At 35.6% G+C, this 20,791-nt stretch overlaps 1 protein-coding gene across 2 annotated transcripts in view; it reads right to left on the bottom strand.

Moving 5' to 3' along the window:
* LOC143228628 (uncharacterized) overlaps positions 1-20,791 on the bottom strand; it is a 142,564-nt gene that overhangs the window by 81,248 nt on the left and 40,525 nt on the right. For both annotated transcript variants that reach the window (XM_076459857.1, XM_076459856.1), the window contains exon 2: positions 7,809-8,646. In XM_076459857.1, the coding sequence (XP_076315972.1) occupies positions 7,809-8,646 (838 nt within the window). The remainder of the gene's footprint in view (positions 1-7,808; positions 8,647-20,791) is intronic.

Here is a 20,791-nt window from a genome sequence, read left to right as displayed (position 1 = left end):
TACTTGTTACTGTACTGACGTAAAGTTCACTTCAATATTGCACTGTACTAGTTAGTGTACTGACGTAAGGTTCACTTTAAGATTGCACTGTACTTGTTACTGTACTGACGTAAGATTCACTTTAAGATTGCACTGTACTTGTTACTGTACTGACGTAAGATTCACTTTGAGATTGCACTGTACTTGTTAGTGTACTGACGAAAGATTCACTTCAATATTGCACTGTACTGACGTAAAGTTCACTTCAATATTGTACTGTACTGATGTAAAGTTCACTTCAATATTGTAATGTACTGACATAAAGTTCACTTCAATAATGTACTGTACTAACGTATAGTTCACTTCAATATTGTATTGTACTGATGTAAAGTTCACTTCAATAATGTACTGTACTAACGTATAGTTCACTTCAATATTGTATTGTACTGATGTAAAGTTCACTGAATATTGTACTGTACTGACGTAAAGTTCACATCAATATTGTACTGTACTGACGTAAAGTTCACTTCAATATTGTACTGTACTGACGTGAAGTTCACTCTCAATATTGTACTCTACTGACGTAAAGTTCACTTCAATATTGTAATATACTGATGTAAAGATCACTTCAATATTATACTGTACTGACGTAAAGTGCACTTCAATATTGTAATGTACTGACGTAAAGTTTACTTCAATATTGTACTGTACTGATGTAAAGTTCACTTCAATATTGTACAGTATTGATGTAAAGTTCACTTCAATATTGTACAGTACTGATGTAAAGTTCACTTCAATATTGTACAGTACTGATGTAAGGTTCACTTCAGTATTGTAATGTACTGATGTAAAGTTCACTTCAATATTGTACTGTACTGATGTAAAGTTCACTTCAATATTGTACTGTACTGATGTAAAGTTCACTTCAATATTGTACTGTACTGATGTAAAGTTCACTTCAATATTGTACTGTACTGACGTAAAGTTCACTTCAATATTGTACTCTACTGACGTAAAGTTCACTTCAATATTGTACTGTACTGACGTAAAGTTCTTTCAATATTGTACTCTACTGACGTAAAGTTCACTTCAATATTGTACTGTACTGACGTAAACTTCACTTCAATATTGTACTGTACTGACGTAAAGTTCACATCAATATCGTACTGTACTAATGTAAAGTTCACTTCAATTTTGTACTGTACTGACGTAAGGTTCACTTCAGTATTGTACTGTACTGACGTAAAGTTCACTTGAATATTGTACTGTACTGACGTAAAGTTCACATCAATATTGTACTGTACTGATGTAAAGTTCACTTCAATATTGTACTGTACTGACGTAAAGTTCACTTTAATATTGTACTGTACTGACGTAAAGTTCACTTCAATATTGTACTGTACTGACGTAAAGTTCACTTCAATATTGTAATATACTTATGTAAAGTTCACTTCAATATTGTACTGTACTGACGTAAAGTTCACTTCAATATTGTACTGTACTGACGTAAAGTTCACTTCAATATTGCACTGTACTTGTTAGTGTACTGACGTAAGGTTCACTTTAAGATTGCACTGTACTTGTTACTGTACTGACGTAAGATTCACTTTAAGATTGCACTGTACTTGTTACTGTACTGACGTAAGGTTCACTTCAATATTGTACTCTACTTGTTAGTGTACTGACGCAAGGTCCACTTCAATATTGTACTCTACTAGTTACTGTACTGACGTAAGGTTCACTTCAATATTGTACACTACTTGTTAGTGTACTGACGTAAGATTCACTTCAATATTGTACTCTACTTGTTACTGTACTGACGTAAAGTTCACTTCAATATTGCACTGTACTTGTTAGTGTACTGACGTAAGGTTCACTTCAAGATTGCACTGTACTTGTTACTGTACTGACGTAAGGTCCACTTCAATATTGTACTCTACTTGTTAGTGTACTGACGTAAGGTCCACTTCAATATTGTACTCTACTAGTTACTGTACTGACGTAAGGTTCACTTCAATATTGTACTGTACTGATGTAAAGTTCACTTCAATATTGTACTGTACTGACGTAAAGTTCACTTCAATATTGTACTGTACTGACGTAAAGTTTACTTCAATATTGTACTCTACTGACGTAAAGTTCACTTCAATATTGTACTGTACTGACGTAAAGTTCACTTCAATATTGTACTGTACTGATGTAAAGTTCACTTCAATATTGTAATGTACTGACGTGAAGTTCACTTCAATAATGTACTGTACTAACGTATAGTTCACTTCAATATTGTATTGTACTGATGTAAAGTTCACTGAATATTGTACTGTACTGACGTAAAGTTCACATCAATATTGTACTGTACTGACGTAAAGTTCACTTCAATATTGTACTGTACTGACGTAAAGTTCACTTCAATATTGTAATATACTTATGTAAAGTTCACTTCAATATTGTACTGTACTGACGTAAAGTTCACTTCAATATTGTACTCTACTTGTTACTGTACTGACGTAAAGTTCACTTCAATATTGCACTGTACTTGTTAGTGTACTGACGTAAGGTTCACTTTAAGATTGCACTGTACTTGTTACTGTACTGACGTAAGATTCACTTTAAGATTGCACTGTACTTGTTACTGTACTGACGTAAGGTTCACTTCAATATTGTACTCTACTTGTTAGTGTACTGACGTAAGGTCCACTTCAATATTGTACTCTACTAGTTACTGTACTGACGTAAGGTTCACTTCAATATTGTACTCTACTTGTTAGTGTACTGACGTAAGGTTCACTTCAATATTGTACTCTACTTGTTACTGTACTAACGTAAGATTCACTTTAAGATTGCACTGTACTTGTTACTGTACTGACGTAAAGTTCACTTCAATATTGCACTGTACTAGTTAGTGTACTGACGTAAGGTTCACTTTAAGATTGCACTGTACTTGTTACTGTACTGACGTAAGATTCACTTTAAGATTGCACTGTACTTGTTACTGTACTGACGTAAGATTCACTTTGAGATTGCACTGTACTTGTTAGTGTACTGACGAAAGATTCACTTCAATATTGCACTGTACTGACGTAAAGTTCACTTCAATATTGTACTGTACTGATGTAAAGTTCACTTCAATATTGTAATGTACTGACATAAAGTTCACTTCAATAATGTACTGTACTAACGTATAGTTCACTTCAATATTGTATTGTACTGATGTAAAGTTCACTTCAATAATGTACTGTACTAACGTATAGTTCACTTCAATATTGTATTGTACTGATGTAAAGTTCACTGAATATTGTACTGTACTGACGTAAAGTTCACATCAATATTGTACTGTACTGACGTAAAGTTCACTTCAATATTGTACTGTACTGACGTGAAGTTCACTCTCAATATTGTACTCTACTGACGTAAAGTTCACTTCAATATTGTAATATACTGATGTAAAGATCACTTCAATATTATACTGTACTGACGTAAAGTGCACTTCAATATTGTAATGTACTGACGTAAAGTTTACTTCAATATTGTACTGTACTGATGTAAAGTTCACTTCAATATTGTACAGTATTGATGTAAAGTTCACTTCAATATTGTACAGTACTGATGTAAAGTTCACTTCAATATTGTACAGTACTGATGTAAGGTTCACTTCAGTATTGTAATGTACTGATGTAAAGTTCACTTCAATATTGTACTGTACTGATGTAAAGTTCACTTCAATATTGTACTGTACTGATGTAAAGTTCACTTCAATATTGTACTGTACTGATGTAAAGTTCACTTCAATATTGTACTGTACTGACGTAAAGTTCACTTCAATATTGTACTCTACTGACGTAAAGTTCACTTCAATATTGTACTGTACTGACGTAAAGTTCTTTCAATATTGTACTCTACTGACGTAAAGTTCACTTCAATATTGTACTGTACTGACGTAAACTTCACTTCAATATTGTACTGTACTGACGTAAAGTTCACATCAATATCGTACTGTACTAATGTAAAGTTCACTTCAATTTTGTACTGTACTGACGTAAGGTTCACTTCAGTATTGTACTGTACTGACGTAAAGTTCACTTGAATATTGTACTGTACTGACGTAAAGTTCACATCAATATTGTACTGTACTGATGTAAAGTTCACTTCAATATTGTACTGTACTGACGTAAAGTTCACTTTAATATTGTACTGTACTGACGTAAAGTTCACTTCAATATTGTACTGTACTGACGTAAAGTTCACTTCAATATTGTAATATACTTATGTAAAGTTCACTTCAATATTGTACTGTACTGACGTAAAGTTCACTTCAATATTGTACTGTACTGACGTAAAGTTCACTTCAATATTGCACTGTACTTGTTAGTGTACTGACGTAAGGTTCACTTTAAGATTGCACTGTACTTGTTACTGTACTGACGTAAGATTCACTTTAAGATTGCACTGTACTTGTTACTGTACTGACGTAAGGTTCACTTCAATATTGTACTCTACTTGTTAGTGTACTGACGCAAGGTCCACTTCAATATTGTACTCTACTAGTTACTGTACTGACGTAAGGTTCACTTCAATATTGTACACTACTTGTTAGTGTACTGACGTAAGATTCACTTCAATATTGTACTCTACTTGTTACTGTACTGACGTAAAGTTCACTTCAATATTGCACTGTACTTGTTAGTGTACTGACGTAAGGTTCACTTCAAGATTGCACTGTACTTGTTACTGTACTGACGTAAGGTCCACTTCAATATTGTACTCTACTTGTTAGTGTACTGACGTAAGGTCCACTTCAATATTGTACTCTACTAGTTACTGTACTGACGTAAGGTTCACTTCAATATTGTACTGTACTGATGTAAAGTTCACTTCAATATTGTACTGTACTGACGTAAAGTTCACTTCAATATTGTACTGTACTGACGTAAAGTTTACTTCAATATTGTACTCTACTGACGTAAAGTTCACTTCAATATTGTACTGTACTGACGTAAAGTTCACTTCAATATTGTACTGTACTGATGTAAAGTTCACTTCAATATTGTAATGTACTGACGTGAAGTTCACTTCAATAATGTACTGTACTAACGTATAGTTCACTTCAATATTGTATTGTACTGATGTAAAGTTCACTGAATATTGTACTGTACTGACGTAAAGTTCACATCAATATTGTACTGTACTGACGTAAAGTTCACTTCAATATTGTACTGTACTGACGTAAAGTTCACTTCAATATTGTAATATACTTATGTAAAGTTCACTTCAATATTGTACTGTACTGACGTAAAGTTCACTTCAATATTGTACTCTACTTGTTACTGTACTGACGTAAAGTTCACTTCAATATTGCACTGTACTTGTTAGTGTACTGACGTAAGGTTCACTTTAAGATTGCACTGTACTTGTTACTGTACTGACGTAAGATTCACTTTAAGATTGCACTGTACTTGTTACTGTACTGACGTAAGGTTCACTTCAATATTGTACTCTACTTGTTAGTGTACTGACGTAAGGTCCACTTCAATATTGTACTCTACTAGTTACTGTACTGACGTAAGGTTCACTTCAATATTGTACTCTACTTGTTAGTGTACTGACGTAAGGTTCACTTCAATATTGTACTCTACTTGTTACTGTACTGACGTAAAGTTCACTTCAATATTGCACTGTACTTGTTAGTGTACTGACGTAAGGTTCACTTTAAGATTGCACTGTACTTGTTACTGTACTGACGTAAGGTCCACTTCAATATTCTACTCTACTTGTTAGTGTACTGACGTAAGGTCCACTTCAATATTGTACTCTACTAGTTACTGTACTGACGTAAGGTTCACTTCAATATTGTACTGTACTGATGTAAAGTTCACTTCAATATTGTACTGTACTGACGTAAAGTTCACTTCAATATTGTACTGTACTGATGTAAAGTTCACTTCAATATTGTACTGTACTGATGTAAAGTTCACTTCAATATTGTAATGTACTCACGTAAAGTTCACTTCAGTATTGTACTGTACTGATGTAAAGTTCACTTCAATATTGTAGTGTACTGACGTAAAGTTCACTTCAATATTGTACTGTTCTGACGTAAAGTTCACTTCAATATTGTAACTCAGGTTGTTAAAACTACACTAGACACATTGAATATACAAAGTACGGTGAATACAGTGAACCTAACGTCGTAACTCAGGTTGTTAAAACTACACTAGACACATTCAGTATACAAAGTACGGTGAATACAGTGAACCTAACGTCGTAACTCAAGTTGTTAGGACTACACTAGACACATTCAATGTATAATGTACGGTATTTATCGTGGACATAACTTTGTAACTCAGTAAAGTTCACTTCAATATTGTACTGTACTGACGTAAAATTCACTTCAATATTGTACTGTACTGACGTAATGTTCACTTCAATATTGTACTGTACTGACGTAAAGTTCACTCAATATTGTACTATACTGACGTAAAGTTCACTTCAGTATTGTAATATACTGACGTAAAGTGCACTTCAATATTGTAATGTACTGACGTAAAGTGCACTTCAATATTGTAATGTACTGACGTAAAGTTCACTTCAATATTGTACTGTACTGATGTAAAGTTCACTCAATATTGTAAGTTACTGACGTGAAGTTCACTTCAATATTGTACTGTACTGATGTAAAGTTCACTTAAATATTGTACTGTACTGATGTAAAGTTCACTTCAATATTGAAATGTACTTACGTGAGGTACACTTCAATATTGTAATGTACTGACGTAAAGTTCACTTCAATATTGTACTGTACTGATGTAAAGTTCACTTCAATATTGTACTGTACTGACGTAAAGTTCACTTCAATATTGTACTGTACTGACGTAAAGTTCACTTCAATATTGTACTGTATTGACGTAAATTCACTTTAATATTGTAATGTATTTATAACTGTACTGATGTGTTTGCTTCAATATTGCATTGTATTTGTTACTGATCTAAGGTTGACAAACCGACTTTCAAATGAATACTACGTCTTTGAATAAAGTGTGTAAAATATGTTAGTAGATCTTTAAAGATGTGGACATGTTACTATTAAAATACCAAACACAAAGGCCCACTTTTTTGCACAGCTAAAACATTTTTGTTGGTTACAAGCGACTATTTATGGTACCACAGTTATCAACCATCATCAGGGCTAGTGTTTACAGAGTTAGCAGAATATATAGTAAGTCTGATGTTACTCAGTAGTAACGACACCTGGTGCAAAGAAAACGTGAGTTTTTTGTCTTGTATTTTTTAATAAAGATGAACGCTGTTGGTTGTGAATATCAGTACACTGACAAGGAATACTAGACCACGTGTCTTCATTTCAACTTTGTTTCTTTAAATATAAACACAGTTCCGTTGATGCGTTATGTAAACTAACTGGCTACTTCCCTGTTATTTCAGCCTCTGAAGTGTTCCCCCTTCCCACGGGAAGCTACCAATCTCTTTCTGTCTTCCTCATAATTATAGTTTCAATAATACTGGTTGTGTCTTGTCAAAAGTCTGAAGAGACGAAATGTCTTTTGTTTTTTTGAGAATTAATATTTTATCTGTTTCATGTCAGTGACAAAATGATATTACAGACACAATAAGTCATCGATACGGTTTAATATTGATTAATTATTGTCTTTGTTTAACTTTTCCTATTACAAGTTTTATTTTAAAAATTATTGGAAATATTGTGATGAGTCAACTTCTGGTCATTGTTAAAACGTCTTTACTGGAAGAAGATGTTAAGCCCAGAATAGTTCAATTCGTCAACCTATTTTTGCTCCACATAATTCACCAACACTTACCAGGGAAGTCACAATGATGTATCCGTCTTTTCTCCAGTTCTGGATTGTTTCTGCGATTGAAAGGCTTACTCGACTGGGCGTGACCCATGAACGTAGCTTGAAGAGCAGAAGTACCGTGCGAAGAGCGGGGGTAAGGCGGAGGGGGTGTACGTCGACCCAGGGGGAACGTTTCTGTGGACGGACTGCCTGGTTCCGAGTTTGGTGGGGTAGGTGGCATACAGACTCTGGACAGGTGATAGTGTGGAAACCTGTAACCTTGCAAGTTATTTCCCGAAGGAACATCTGGTGATGACATCGAACTGGGCATCTGGACCGTAAACTGACCGGGTGTCATTCCTTGCAAGTTCGAAAGCTTCTCTTGTTTATTAGCACCCTGGGAAGTCAAGAAAGAACAAGGCGACAAGGCTTCGCACTTGATAGCTACGACTTCTCGATCCATCTTCATGGGTGCTGTGACGTCTTCCCAGATTGTTGGCTTCACCTCCGGGCTCGGCACCGGTGCTGGCTTCACGAATACTTCTTCGTCGGTCTTCGCGTAACTACACCCAAAACTCGAGCTCAAACCGCCATTAGTTTGGTGATATTGGTGGTACGACGCCTGACCACCTCGAATATCGGGACCAAACCCGTTATTTATCCGACTGCCTTGAATCGCAGACCCGTACATACTGTAGCCGACCATAGCGACACCGAGATGGGTGTTAGGTACGAACTCTGTGTTTTCTTCAAAGAATTCGTCCACTTGAGACGCACTTTCACGACGAGGTTTCTGAGGGAGGGCTTCTGGCATGCGGGCCCACTCGTGCCGTCCTAAGTACGTGTCCAGTTCGCTCTTAGCCTATAGAGGAGATATACCAGAACACTGATTAAACGATTATTCAAGTTATAATTACAGTTAAGTACAATATACATAACACTGTCACAGTATCATGTACAGAAGACTTGTTTCATCAGATATACTTAACACTGTCACAGTATCATGTACAGGATACTTGTTTCATTAGATATACTTAACACTGTCACAGTATCATGTACAGGAGAGTTGATTCATCAGATATACTTAACACTGTCACAGTATCATGAACAGGAGAGTTGTTTCATTAGATATACTTAACACTGTCACAGTATCATGTACAGGAGAGTTGATTCATTAGATATACTTAACACTGTCACAGTATCGTGTACGGGAGAGTTGTTTCATCAGATATACTTAACACTGTCACAGTACAACCTATAGGAGACCTGTTTCATCACATATACTTGAAACTGTTACAGTACAACAAACAGGAGACTTGTTTCATGAGATATACTTAACACTATTACAGTATCAAGTACACTAGACTTGTTTCATCACATATACTTGACACTGTTACAGTACAACAAACAGGAGACTTGTTTTATTAGATATACTTAACACTGTTACAGTATCATGTACAGGAGACTTCTTTCATTAGATATACTTAACACTGTTACAGTATAATCTACAGGAGACTTGTTTCATTAGGTATACTTAACACTTTTACAGTATCTTGTACAGGAGAATTGTTTCATTAGATATACTTAACACTGTTACAGTACAACAAACAGGAGACTTGTTTTATTAGATATACTTAACACTGGCACAGTATCATGTACAGGAGACTTCTTTCATTAGATATACTTAACACTGTTACAGTATAATCTACAGGAGACTTGTTTCATTAGGTATACTTAACACTTTTACAGTATCTTGTACAGGAGAATTGTTTCATTAGATATACTTAACACTGTCACAGTATCATGTACAGGAGACTTGTTTCATCACATATACTTGACACTGGCACAGTATCATGTACAGGAGAGTTGTTTCATTAGATATACTTAACACTATCACAGTATCATGTACAGGAGACTTGTTTCATCACATATACTTGACACTGTCACAGTATCATGTACAGGAGAGTTGTTTTATTAGATATACTTAACACTGTCACAATATCATGGGCAGGAGAGTTGTTTCATTAGATATACTTAACACTGTCACAGTATCGTGTACAGGAGAGTTGTTTCATTAGATAAACTTAACACTGTCACAGTATCAAGTACAGGAGAGTTGTTTCATTAGATATACTTGACACTGTCACAGTATCATGTACAGGAGAGTTGTTTCATTAGATATACTTAACACTGCTAAGTATCAAGTACAGTAGACTTGTTTCATTAGATATACTTAACACTGTTACAGTATCAAGTACAGTAGACCTGTTTCGTTAGATATACTTAACACTGTCACAGTATCATGTACAGGAGAGTTGTTTCATGAGATATACTTAACACTGTTACAGTATCATGTACAGGAGAGTTGTTTCATCAGATATACTTAACACTGTTACAGTATCAAGTACAGTAGACCTATTTCATTAGATATACTTAACACTGTCACAGTATCATGTACAGGAGAGTTGTTTCATCAGATATACTTAACACTGTTACAGTATCAAGTACAGTAGACCTGTTTCATTAGATATACTTAACACTGTCACAGTATCATGTACAGGAGAGTTGTTTCATGAGATATACTTGACACTGTTACAGCATCATGTACAGGAGACTTGTTTCATTAGATATACTTAACACTGTCACAGTATCATGTACAGGAGAGTTGTTTCATCAGATATACTTAACACTGTTACAGTATCATGTACAGGAGAGTTGTTTCATCAGATATACTTAACACTGTTACAGTATCAAGTACAGTAGACCTGTTTCATTAGATATACTTAACACTGTCACAGTATCATGTACAGGAGAGTTGTTTCGTCAGATATACTTAACACTGTTACAGTATCAAGTACAGTAGACCTGTTTCATTAGATATACTTAACACTGTCACAGTATCATGTACAGGAGAGTTGTTTCATGAGATATACTTGACACTGTTACAGTATCATGTACAGGAGACTTGTTTCATTAGATATACTTAACACTGTTACAGTATCATGTACAGGAGAGTTGTTTCATCAGATATACTTAACACTGTTACAGTATCAAGTACAGTAGACCTGTTTCATTAGATATACTTAACACTGTCACAGTATCATGTACGGGAGAGTTGTTTCATGAGATATACTTGACACTGTTACAGTATCATGTACAGGAGACTTGTTTCATTAGATATACTTAACACTGTTACAGTATCATGTACAGGAGAGTTGTTTCATTAGATATACTTAACACTGTCACAGTATCGTGTACAGGAGAGTTGTTTCATCAGATATACTTAACACTGTCACAGTATAATGTACAGGAGAGTTGTTTCCCTAGATATACTTAACACTGTCACAGTACAACCTATAGGAGACCTGTTTCATCACATATACTTGAAACTGTTACAGTACAACGAACAGGAGACTTGTTTCATGAGATATACTTAACACTGTTACAGTATCATGTACAGGAGACTTGTTTCATCACATATACTTGACACTGTTACAGTACAACAAACAGGAGACTTGTTTTATTAGATATACTTAACACTGTCACAGTATCGTGTACAGGAGACTTCTTTCATTAGATATACTTAACACTGTCACAGTATCCTGTACAGGAGAGCTGTTTCATTAGATATACTTAACACTGTCACAGTATCGAGTACAGGAGACTTGTTTCATGAGATATACTTAACACTGTCACAGTATCGTGTACAGGAGACTTGTTTCATTAGATATACTTAACACTGTCACAGTATCATGTACAGGAGACTTGTTTCATTAGATATACTTAACACTGTCACAGTATCGAGTACAGGAGACTTGTTTCATCAGATATACTTAACACTGTAACAGTATCGTGTACAGGAGACTTGTTTCATTAGATATACTTAACACTGTCACAGTACAACCAAAAGGAGACCTGTTTCATCACATATACTTGAAACTGTTACAGTACAACGAACAGGTGACTTGTTTCATGAGATATACTTAACACTGTAACAGTATCATGTACAGGAGACTTGTTTTATCAGATTTAATTTAGAACTTAACACTGTTCATATTTCGTCACAGATGGACAGCTATTCAACGTATTTCCGTGTATTGATACAGTGTTATTGCCCGACTTTCCATATAATTTCAAACTAATGTTTCTTAAAATGGAAAAGAAAATATTTTGCTAACACATATGGAGAGATGCAGTTTAATCTGGATAAGGCAATGTGTTGTCACGACATGACCTCTTCACCGTATTATATCTGGATGAGATAAGACAATGTGTTGTCACGACATGATCTCTTCACCGTATTATATCTGGATGAGACAATGTGTTGTCACGACATGACCTCTTTACCGTATTATATCTGGATGAGATAATCAATGTGTTGTAACGGCATGACCTCTTCACCGTATTATATCTGGATGAGACAATGTGTGGTCACGACATGACCTCTTCACCGTATTATATCTGGATGAGATAAGACAATGTGTTGTCACGACATGACCTCTTCACCGTATTATATCTGGATGAGATAAGACAATGTGTTGTCACGACATGAACTCTTCACCGTATTATATCTGGATGAGATAAGACAATGTGTTGTCACGACATGACCTCTTCACCGTATTATATCTGGATGAGATAAGACAATGTGTTGTCACGACATGACCTCTTCACCGTATTATATCTGGATGAGATAAGACAATGTGTTGTCACGACATGACCTCTTCACCGTATTATATCTGGATAAGACAATGTGTTGTCACGACATGAACTCTTCACCGTATTTTATCTGGATGAGATAAGACAATGTGTTGTCACGACATGACCTCTTCACCGTATTATATCTGGATGAGATAAGACAATGTGTTGTCACGACATGACCTCTTCACCGTATTATATCTGGATGAGATAAGACAATGTGTTGTCACGACATGACCTCTTCACCGTATTATATCTGGATGAGATAAGACAATGTGTTGTCACGACATGACCTCTTCACCGTATCATATCTGGATGAGATAAGACAATGTGTTGTCACGACATGACCTCTTCACCGTATTATATCTGGATGAGATAAGACAATGTGTTGTCACGACATGACCTCTTCACCGTATTATATCTGGATGAGATAGGACAAGGTGTTGTCACGACATGACCTCTTCACCGTATTATATCTGGATGAGATAAGACAATGTGTTGTCACGACATGACCTCTTCATCGTATTATATCTGGATGAGACAATGTGTTGTCACGACATGACCTCTCCACCGTATTATATCTGGATGAGATAAGACAATGTGTTGTCACGACATGACCTCTTCACCGTATTATATCTGGATGAGACAATGTGTTGTCACGACATGACCTCTTTACCGTATTATATCTGGATGAGATAATCAATGTGTTGTAACGACATGACCTCTTCACCGTATTAAATCTGGATGAGACAATGTGTTGTCACGACATGACCTCTTCACCGTGTTATATCTGGATGAGATAAGACAATGTGTTGTCACGACATGACCTCTTCACCGTATTATATCTGGATGAGATAAGACAATGTGTTGTCACGACATGAACTCTTCACCGTATTATATCTGGATGAGATAAGACAATGTGTTGTCACGACATGACCTCTTCACCGTATTATATCTGGATGAGATAAGACAATGTGTTGTCACGACATGACCTCTTCACCGTATTATATCTGGATGAGATAAGACAATGTGTTGTCACGACATGACCTCTTCACCGTATTATATCTGGATAAGACAATGTGTTGTCACGACATGAACTCTTCACCGTATTTTATCTGGATGAGATAAGACAATGTGTTGTCACGACATGACCTCTTCACCGTATTATATCTGGATGAGATAAGACAATGTGTTGTCACGACATGACCTCTTCACCGTATCATATCTGGATGAGATAAGACAATGTGTTGTCACGACATGACCTCTTCACCGTATTATATCTGGATGAGATAAGACAATGTGTTGTCACGACATGACCTCTTCACCGTATTATATCTGGATGAGATAGGACAAGGTGTTGTCACGACATGACCTCTTCACCGTATTATATCTGGATGAGATAAGACAATGCATTGTCACGACATGACCTCTTCACCGTATTATATCTGGATGAGATAAGACAATGTGTTGTCACGACATGACCTCTTCATCGTATTATATCTGGATGAGACAATGTGTTGTCACGACATGACCTCTCCACCGTATTATATCTGGATGAGATAAGACAATGTGTTGTCACGACATGACCTCTTCACCGTATTATATCTGGATGAGATAAGACAATGTGTTGTCACGACATGACCTCTTCACCGTATTATATCTGGATGAGAGAAGACAATGTGTTGTCACGACATGACCTCTTCACCGTATTATATCTGGATGAGACAATGTGTTGTCGGGACATGACCTCTTCACCGTATTATATCTGGATGAGATAAGACAATGTGTTGTCACGACATGACCTCTTCACCGTATTATATCTGGATGAAATAAGACAATGTGTTGTCACGACATGACCTCTTCACCGTATTTTATCTGGATGAGATAAGACAATGTGGTGTCACGACATGACCTCTTCACCGTATTATATCTGGATGAGATAAGACAATGTGTTGTCACGACATGACCTCTTCACCGTATTATATCTGGATGAGACAATGTGTCGTCACGACATGACCTCTTCACCGTATTATATCTGGATGAGACAATGTGTTGTCGGGACATGACCTCTTCACCGTATTATATCTGGATGAGATAAGACAATGTGTTGTCACGACATGACCTCTTCACCGTATTATATCTGGATGAGATAAGACAATGTGTTGTCACGACATGACCTCTTCATCGTATTATATCTGGATGAGACAATGTGTTGTCACGACATGACCTCTTCACCGTATTATATCTGGATGAAATAAGACAATGTGTTGTCACGACATGACCTCTTCACCGTATTATATCTGGATGAGATAAGACAATGTGTTGTCACGACATGACCTCTTCACCGTATTATATCTGGATGAGATAAGACAATGTGTTGTCACGACATGACCTCTTCACCGTATTATATCTGGATGAGATAAGACAATGTGTTGTCACGACATGACCTCTTCACCGTATTATATCTGGATGAGGAAAGACAATGTGTTGTCACGACATGACCTCTTCACCGTATTATATCTGGATGAGGAAAGACAATGTGTTGTCACGACATGACCTCTTCACCGTATTATATCTGGATGAGATAGGACAATGTGTTGTCACGACATGACCTCTTCACCGTATTATATCTGGATGAGATAAGACAATGCATTGTCACGACATGACCTCTTCACCGTATTATATCTGGATGAGATAAGACAATGTGTTGTCACGACATGACCTCTTCATCGTATTATATCTGGATGAGACAATGTGTTGTCACGACATGACCTCTCCACCGTATTATATCTGGATGAGATAAGACAATGTGTTGTCACGACATGACCTCTTCACCGTATTATATCTGGATGAGATAAGACAATGTGTTGTCACGACATGACCTCTTCACCGTATTATATCTGGATGAGACAATGTGTTGTCGGGACATGACCTCTTCACCGTATTATATCTGGATGAGATAAGACAATGTGTTGTCACGACATGACCTCTTCACCGTATTATATCTGGATGAAATAAGACAATGTGTTGTCACGACATGACCTCTTCACCGTATTATATCTGGATGAGATAAGACAATGTGTTGTCACGACATGACCTCTTCACCGTATTATATCTGGATGAGATAAGACAATGTGTTGTCACGACATGACCTCTTCACCGTATTATATCTGGATGAGACAATGTGTCGTCACGACATGACCTCTTCACCGTATTATATCTGGATGAGATAAGACAATGTGTTGTCACGACATGACCTCTTCACCGTATTATATCTGGATGAAATAAGACAATGTGTTGTCACGACATGACCTCTTCACCGTATTATATCTGGATGAGATAAGACAATGTGTTGTCACGACATGACCTCTTCACCGTATTATTATGTGACATCTGAACTGTCGTTTTAATAGAATTATTGATTGAATCACTGACGTACTAGGCACATTTTACCTTACTATTTTATTATCTTGAACTGTAAGCTGATAGAGTGGTGTAGGCTTCACTTATGCAGTTTATAGCATCCCAGGAGAAAAGGAGACAGATATAAACTTTAAACAAATCATTTATTAGCTTTTCAACTAATTACTTACTGTTGGGGACCTTTATTTATTTAAAGTGAGTAATTTCAACCAGGTATTTTGATTTCTTTTTATACTAAATGTTCAAGTAGATAAAAACAGTATACTCAGTGTAAGATAGAAACACAACTTGGTGATTTCGGGTCTTGCTGGTACTGAATGGTACATCGGTAATTGTAGATTATAACCTATCATCAGTGTTCGTCGATAGTGAACCAGATATTTTTGTTTTTTGTATATCTACCTTTTTATACAAATTGTTGACACATGACAAATGTAGACACATTGAAAGCACATTTGGAATAATAAAAATAGCTGTTGAAAAGTAAGAATATAATGAAGACTTTACGGAGTAAATACTAAAGTGAAAGAGAGATAATATATGTTCTTAATAACGGGTTTCACATTCCAAAGGAGTCAGTAACGTCACAAGTGCTTATTTAACACCATCTTCGTTGTTCGCCTAGACGTAAATTAACCTACAGTTTAAACCAATATCGTGACTCGATAAATATATAAAAAAACAAAGAACATTGTACATTTACTTAAAATGATACCTTTTATTTGTAGAGATAATCTGAATATTTAATTCTGGGAAGAAATATTCAACCATCTTCCACAACATAAAGAACAGTTCAAATTCAACTTTAATCATTTTCTACAAAAACAATCATAGTTCAGGTGAAGACTTTAACCATCTACAAACCAATCATTGTTCATGTGAAAACTTTAACCATCTACAAAACCAATCATAGTTCAGGTAAAGACTTTAACCATCTACAAAACTAATCATAGTTCAGGTGAAGACTTTAACCATCTACAAAACTAATCATAGTTCAGGTAAAGACTTTATCCATCTACAAACCAATCACAGTTCAGGTGAAGACTTTATCCATCTACAAACCAATCATAGTTCAGGTAAAGACTTTATCCATCTACAAAACTAATCATAGTTCAGGTGAAGACTTTAACCATCTACAAACCAATCATAGCTCAGATAAAGACTTTATCCATCTACAAACCAATCATAGCTCAGATAAAGACTTTATCCATCTACAAACCAATCATAGTTCAGGTAAAAAGACTTTATCCATCTACAAACCAATCATAGTTCAGGTAAAAAGACTTTATCCATCTACAAACCAATCATAGCTCAGATAAAGACATTACAAAGTTTCATATTTCATAAAGATTACCCGAAATGCACCAGTAAATGTTATGCTCAGTGATGTGAAGGAAAATTACGAGAACGTTAAAGAAGTTGTTAGTAAAGGAAGGGTTAGAGAGGTTTCATAGATTCTCACGTAACCAGTAAGAACCAGAGACGTAACGTTGCTAAAGGAAATAGACAACACAAGAAACACGTGCGTTCCATTCATAAGACAATCTATTGTATAGAAGCTGAATGTATAAAGCGTCGACATTTAGGTTGCGTTGAATAATCGACGTAAAGTACATTTTAGCCGGTCTTTTTTATATTCCATTGTAGTATACATCAGTTATCCTGTACACATCCCTGGTCTCACCGACTTTCGGGACCGCTTTCTCGTGCAAATGCTGTTCCTAAACTTCCGGTCCGTCAAGCAGAGACATTTCAAACGAAAAACCGAAAATCTGCCGTGAGACTTTTCAACAACTTCTAAAGCGCGAGCACGTGGTAATGGACTGGACGGATCAACTCTCTTTTGTGACGTCATGATGTTGCGTTAAAATATGATGGAAAGAAAATGTCCCCTATCTGACCTTAAAATCGAAGTGAGAAATAAGAAGAAGGTATTTCTTTTTTCAAGGTTTATTATATCTACATATACCTTAAATAAATAATGAAAATTTTAGAAAATATAAAAAAAACAACTCTGAGAAAACCATGAATACAAGTTGCGGTGCATGTGGCGCTGAAATCGGAACCGTGAGCATATTTTGTGTGTCCCCGTATTTAAAGTGACAGCCATGAACTGAGAAATCGTATGTTGATTTGTTGTTGACGAGGTATTTAACTGGTTAATGTTTTTAGTTACAACAAACTTAGATTCTCAGCGTCTCGTAACAACCTAAATCCATTGGATCTCTATTCGCGCCGTTTCGCTTATTGATATTACGTCTCTGGAGTGTTAGATAATTTTTAAATAAAACATTTGTGACTACGGTAAGTCCCATTTTGTGACTCAAACTGTATTAAATATAAATTTTTGTTAGCGTATCACTGCTGATGTCTGGGATTGAATGCCATGAACTAGCAGTTTGAAATTTCACCACCAGAGTCGCTGTAGATCACTTATTAGTCTCTAAGTTAAACATACATTTTAATTACAGCTAATACAGAGGAAGTAATGAATTTTGAATACTGTCAACGTACCCAAAGTTGTGATGCTTAGTGTTTAGTGTCTTAATGACGTTACCTTCTGTGTTATAGGAAATAATCTATTTTACTAGAATAAACATGCTTTGAGCTGACTTCAACATCACGCCACTGAGTCTTTAGGGCGTATAGACTGAATCACATTTTACATCAGGGACAGTTGTCACTAGAGACGTTTGTAAGGTTCAGAGTTCAACAGGTTGTCCAGCTGATAAATAACGTATTTAATGAGAAATGTTCCTCATCTCTCCACCACTTAAATAAAAATCACTTTTAACAAAATGACACTTCAGTCAGATGTAAACATTTAGTCGTTGGTATTGTAGAATAAGGTTGGCACAGATAGCCTAACTGTTTTGTGCCATAAAACAGTTAAATCAACCATAGAATAAGGACACTTTAGTCAGATAAACATTTGTTGGTCTTACAGAAGGACACTTTGGTGTGGCATAATCTGTAAAACAGAGTGTTCTTGGATATTAGAACAAACATTCGATGCACTCACTTCTCTGTTTCACAAAGTTCGTTCTGTCAGACGAGCACACTAAAGACACTCTGTTAACTATGTCACGCCCTCTCTTTTCCGCCTGGCTAGTTTGACACAAATTGCCCTCCTTGGTACTGACTGGTTCTTCCAACCAATATCTCCCGTATCCCCCGCCTTTTACTTCTTGTAAGGTGACAAGAAGAAAAATCACCAGACAACCTGCTCTGTTTCTTGTGTGTCCGATGTGGATATTTCTTAGAAGGGAGATTGTCACTGGAAAGACACCTCGGGGACACACGAAATACACAACTGTACTGAAAATAGGGAAATACTGTGCAAATTGTTAAAAGTCAAAGAATACGGTGTACGTACAAATACACGTACTACTATTAAAATAATTGTTCTTATAGTATCAGTATCAGTGTAAATATAAATATAAATAATGGAAAACGATTTAAATTTGGTTTACTGTGACCCCAAATCCGACCTCGGGATGAACTTTAACATGACGATAAAACTCAAAAGCTTGTTATAACGGATATCTTTACTCACCTAACTTCTAGCATCTAATACAATAAGTTTCTTACGGTTGAAACTTCAATAAACATTCAGCTACGTAGTTTCGTACGGTTGAAACTTCAATAAACATTCAGCTACGTAGTTTCTTACGGTTGAAACTTCAATAAACATTCAGCTACTAGTTACTTATAGTTAAAACGTATATAACCACTGAATTTCGTGGTTTCTTACAGTTAGACGTTCATAAACATTGAACTTAGTTTCTTAAGTTGAAATATACATAAAACTAAGATATGTAATTTTTTACAGTTAAAACGTACGTCACTGAGCTTCGCCGTTACTTACTGTTTAAACGTAAGTAAACATTGAGCTATGAGGTTTCTTACTGTTTAAACGTAAGTAAACATTGAGCTATGAGGTTTCTTACTGTTTAAACGTAAGTAAACATTGAGCTATGAGGTTTCTTACTGTTTAAACGTAAGTAAACATTCAGCTATGAGGTTTCTTACTGTTTAAACGTAAGTAAACATTCAGCTATGAGGTTTCTTACTGATTAAACGTAAGTAAACATTCAGCTATGAGGTTTCTTACTGTTTAAACGTAAGTAAACATTGAGCTATGAGATTTCTTACTGTTTAAAGGTAAGTAAACATTGAGCTGTGAGATTTCTTACTGTTTAAACGTAAGTAAACATTGAGCTATGAGGTTTCTTACTGTTTAAACGTAAGCAAACATTCAGCTATGACATTTCTTACTGTTTAAACGTAAGTAAACATTGAGCTATGAGGTTTCTTACTGTTTAAAGGTAAGTAAACATTGAGCTATGAGGTTTCTTACTGTTTAAACGTAAGTAAACATTCAGCTATGAGGTTTCTTACTGTTTAAACGTAAGTAAACATTGAGCTATGAGGTTTCTTACTGATTAAACGTAAGTAAACATTCAGCTATGAGGTTTCTTACTGTTTAAACGTAAGTAAACATTGAGCTATGAGATTTCTTACTGTTTAAAGGTAAGTAAACATTGAGCTGTGAGATTTCTTACTGTTTAAACGTAAGTAAACATTGAGCTATGAGGTTTCTTACTGTTTAAACGTAAGCAAACATTCAGCTATGACATTTCTTACTGTTTAAACGTAAGTAAACATTGAGCTATGAGGTTTCTTACTGTTTAAAGGTAAGTAAACATTGAGCTCTGAGATTTCTTACTGTTTAAACGTAAGTAAACATTGAGCTATGAGGTTTCTTACTGTTTAAACGTAAGCAAACATTCAGCTATGAGGTTTCTTACTGTTTAAACGAAAGTAAACATTGAGTTATGAGGTTTCTTACTGTTTAAACGTAAGTAAACATTGAGCTATGAGGTTTC

This window comes from Tachypleus tridentatus, chromosome 10 (genome assembly GCF_004210375.1).
Source record: "Tachypleus tridentatus isolate NWPU-2018 chromosome 10, ASM421037v1, whole genome shotgun sequence".
Classification (NCBI taxonomy): Eukaryota; Metazoa; Arthropoda; class Merostomata; order Xiphosura; family Limulidae; genus Tachypleus; species Tachypleus tridentatus.
The sequence above is the reverse complement of the archived record's forward strand: the minus strand, read 5'-3'. Positions and strand labels throughout refer to the sequence as shown.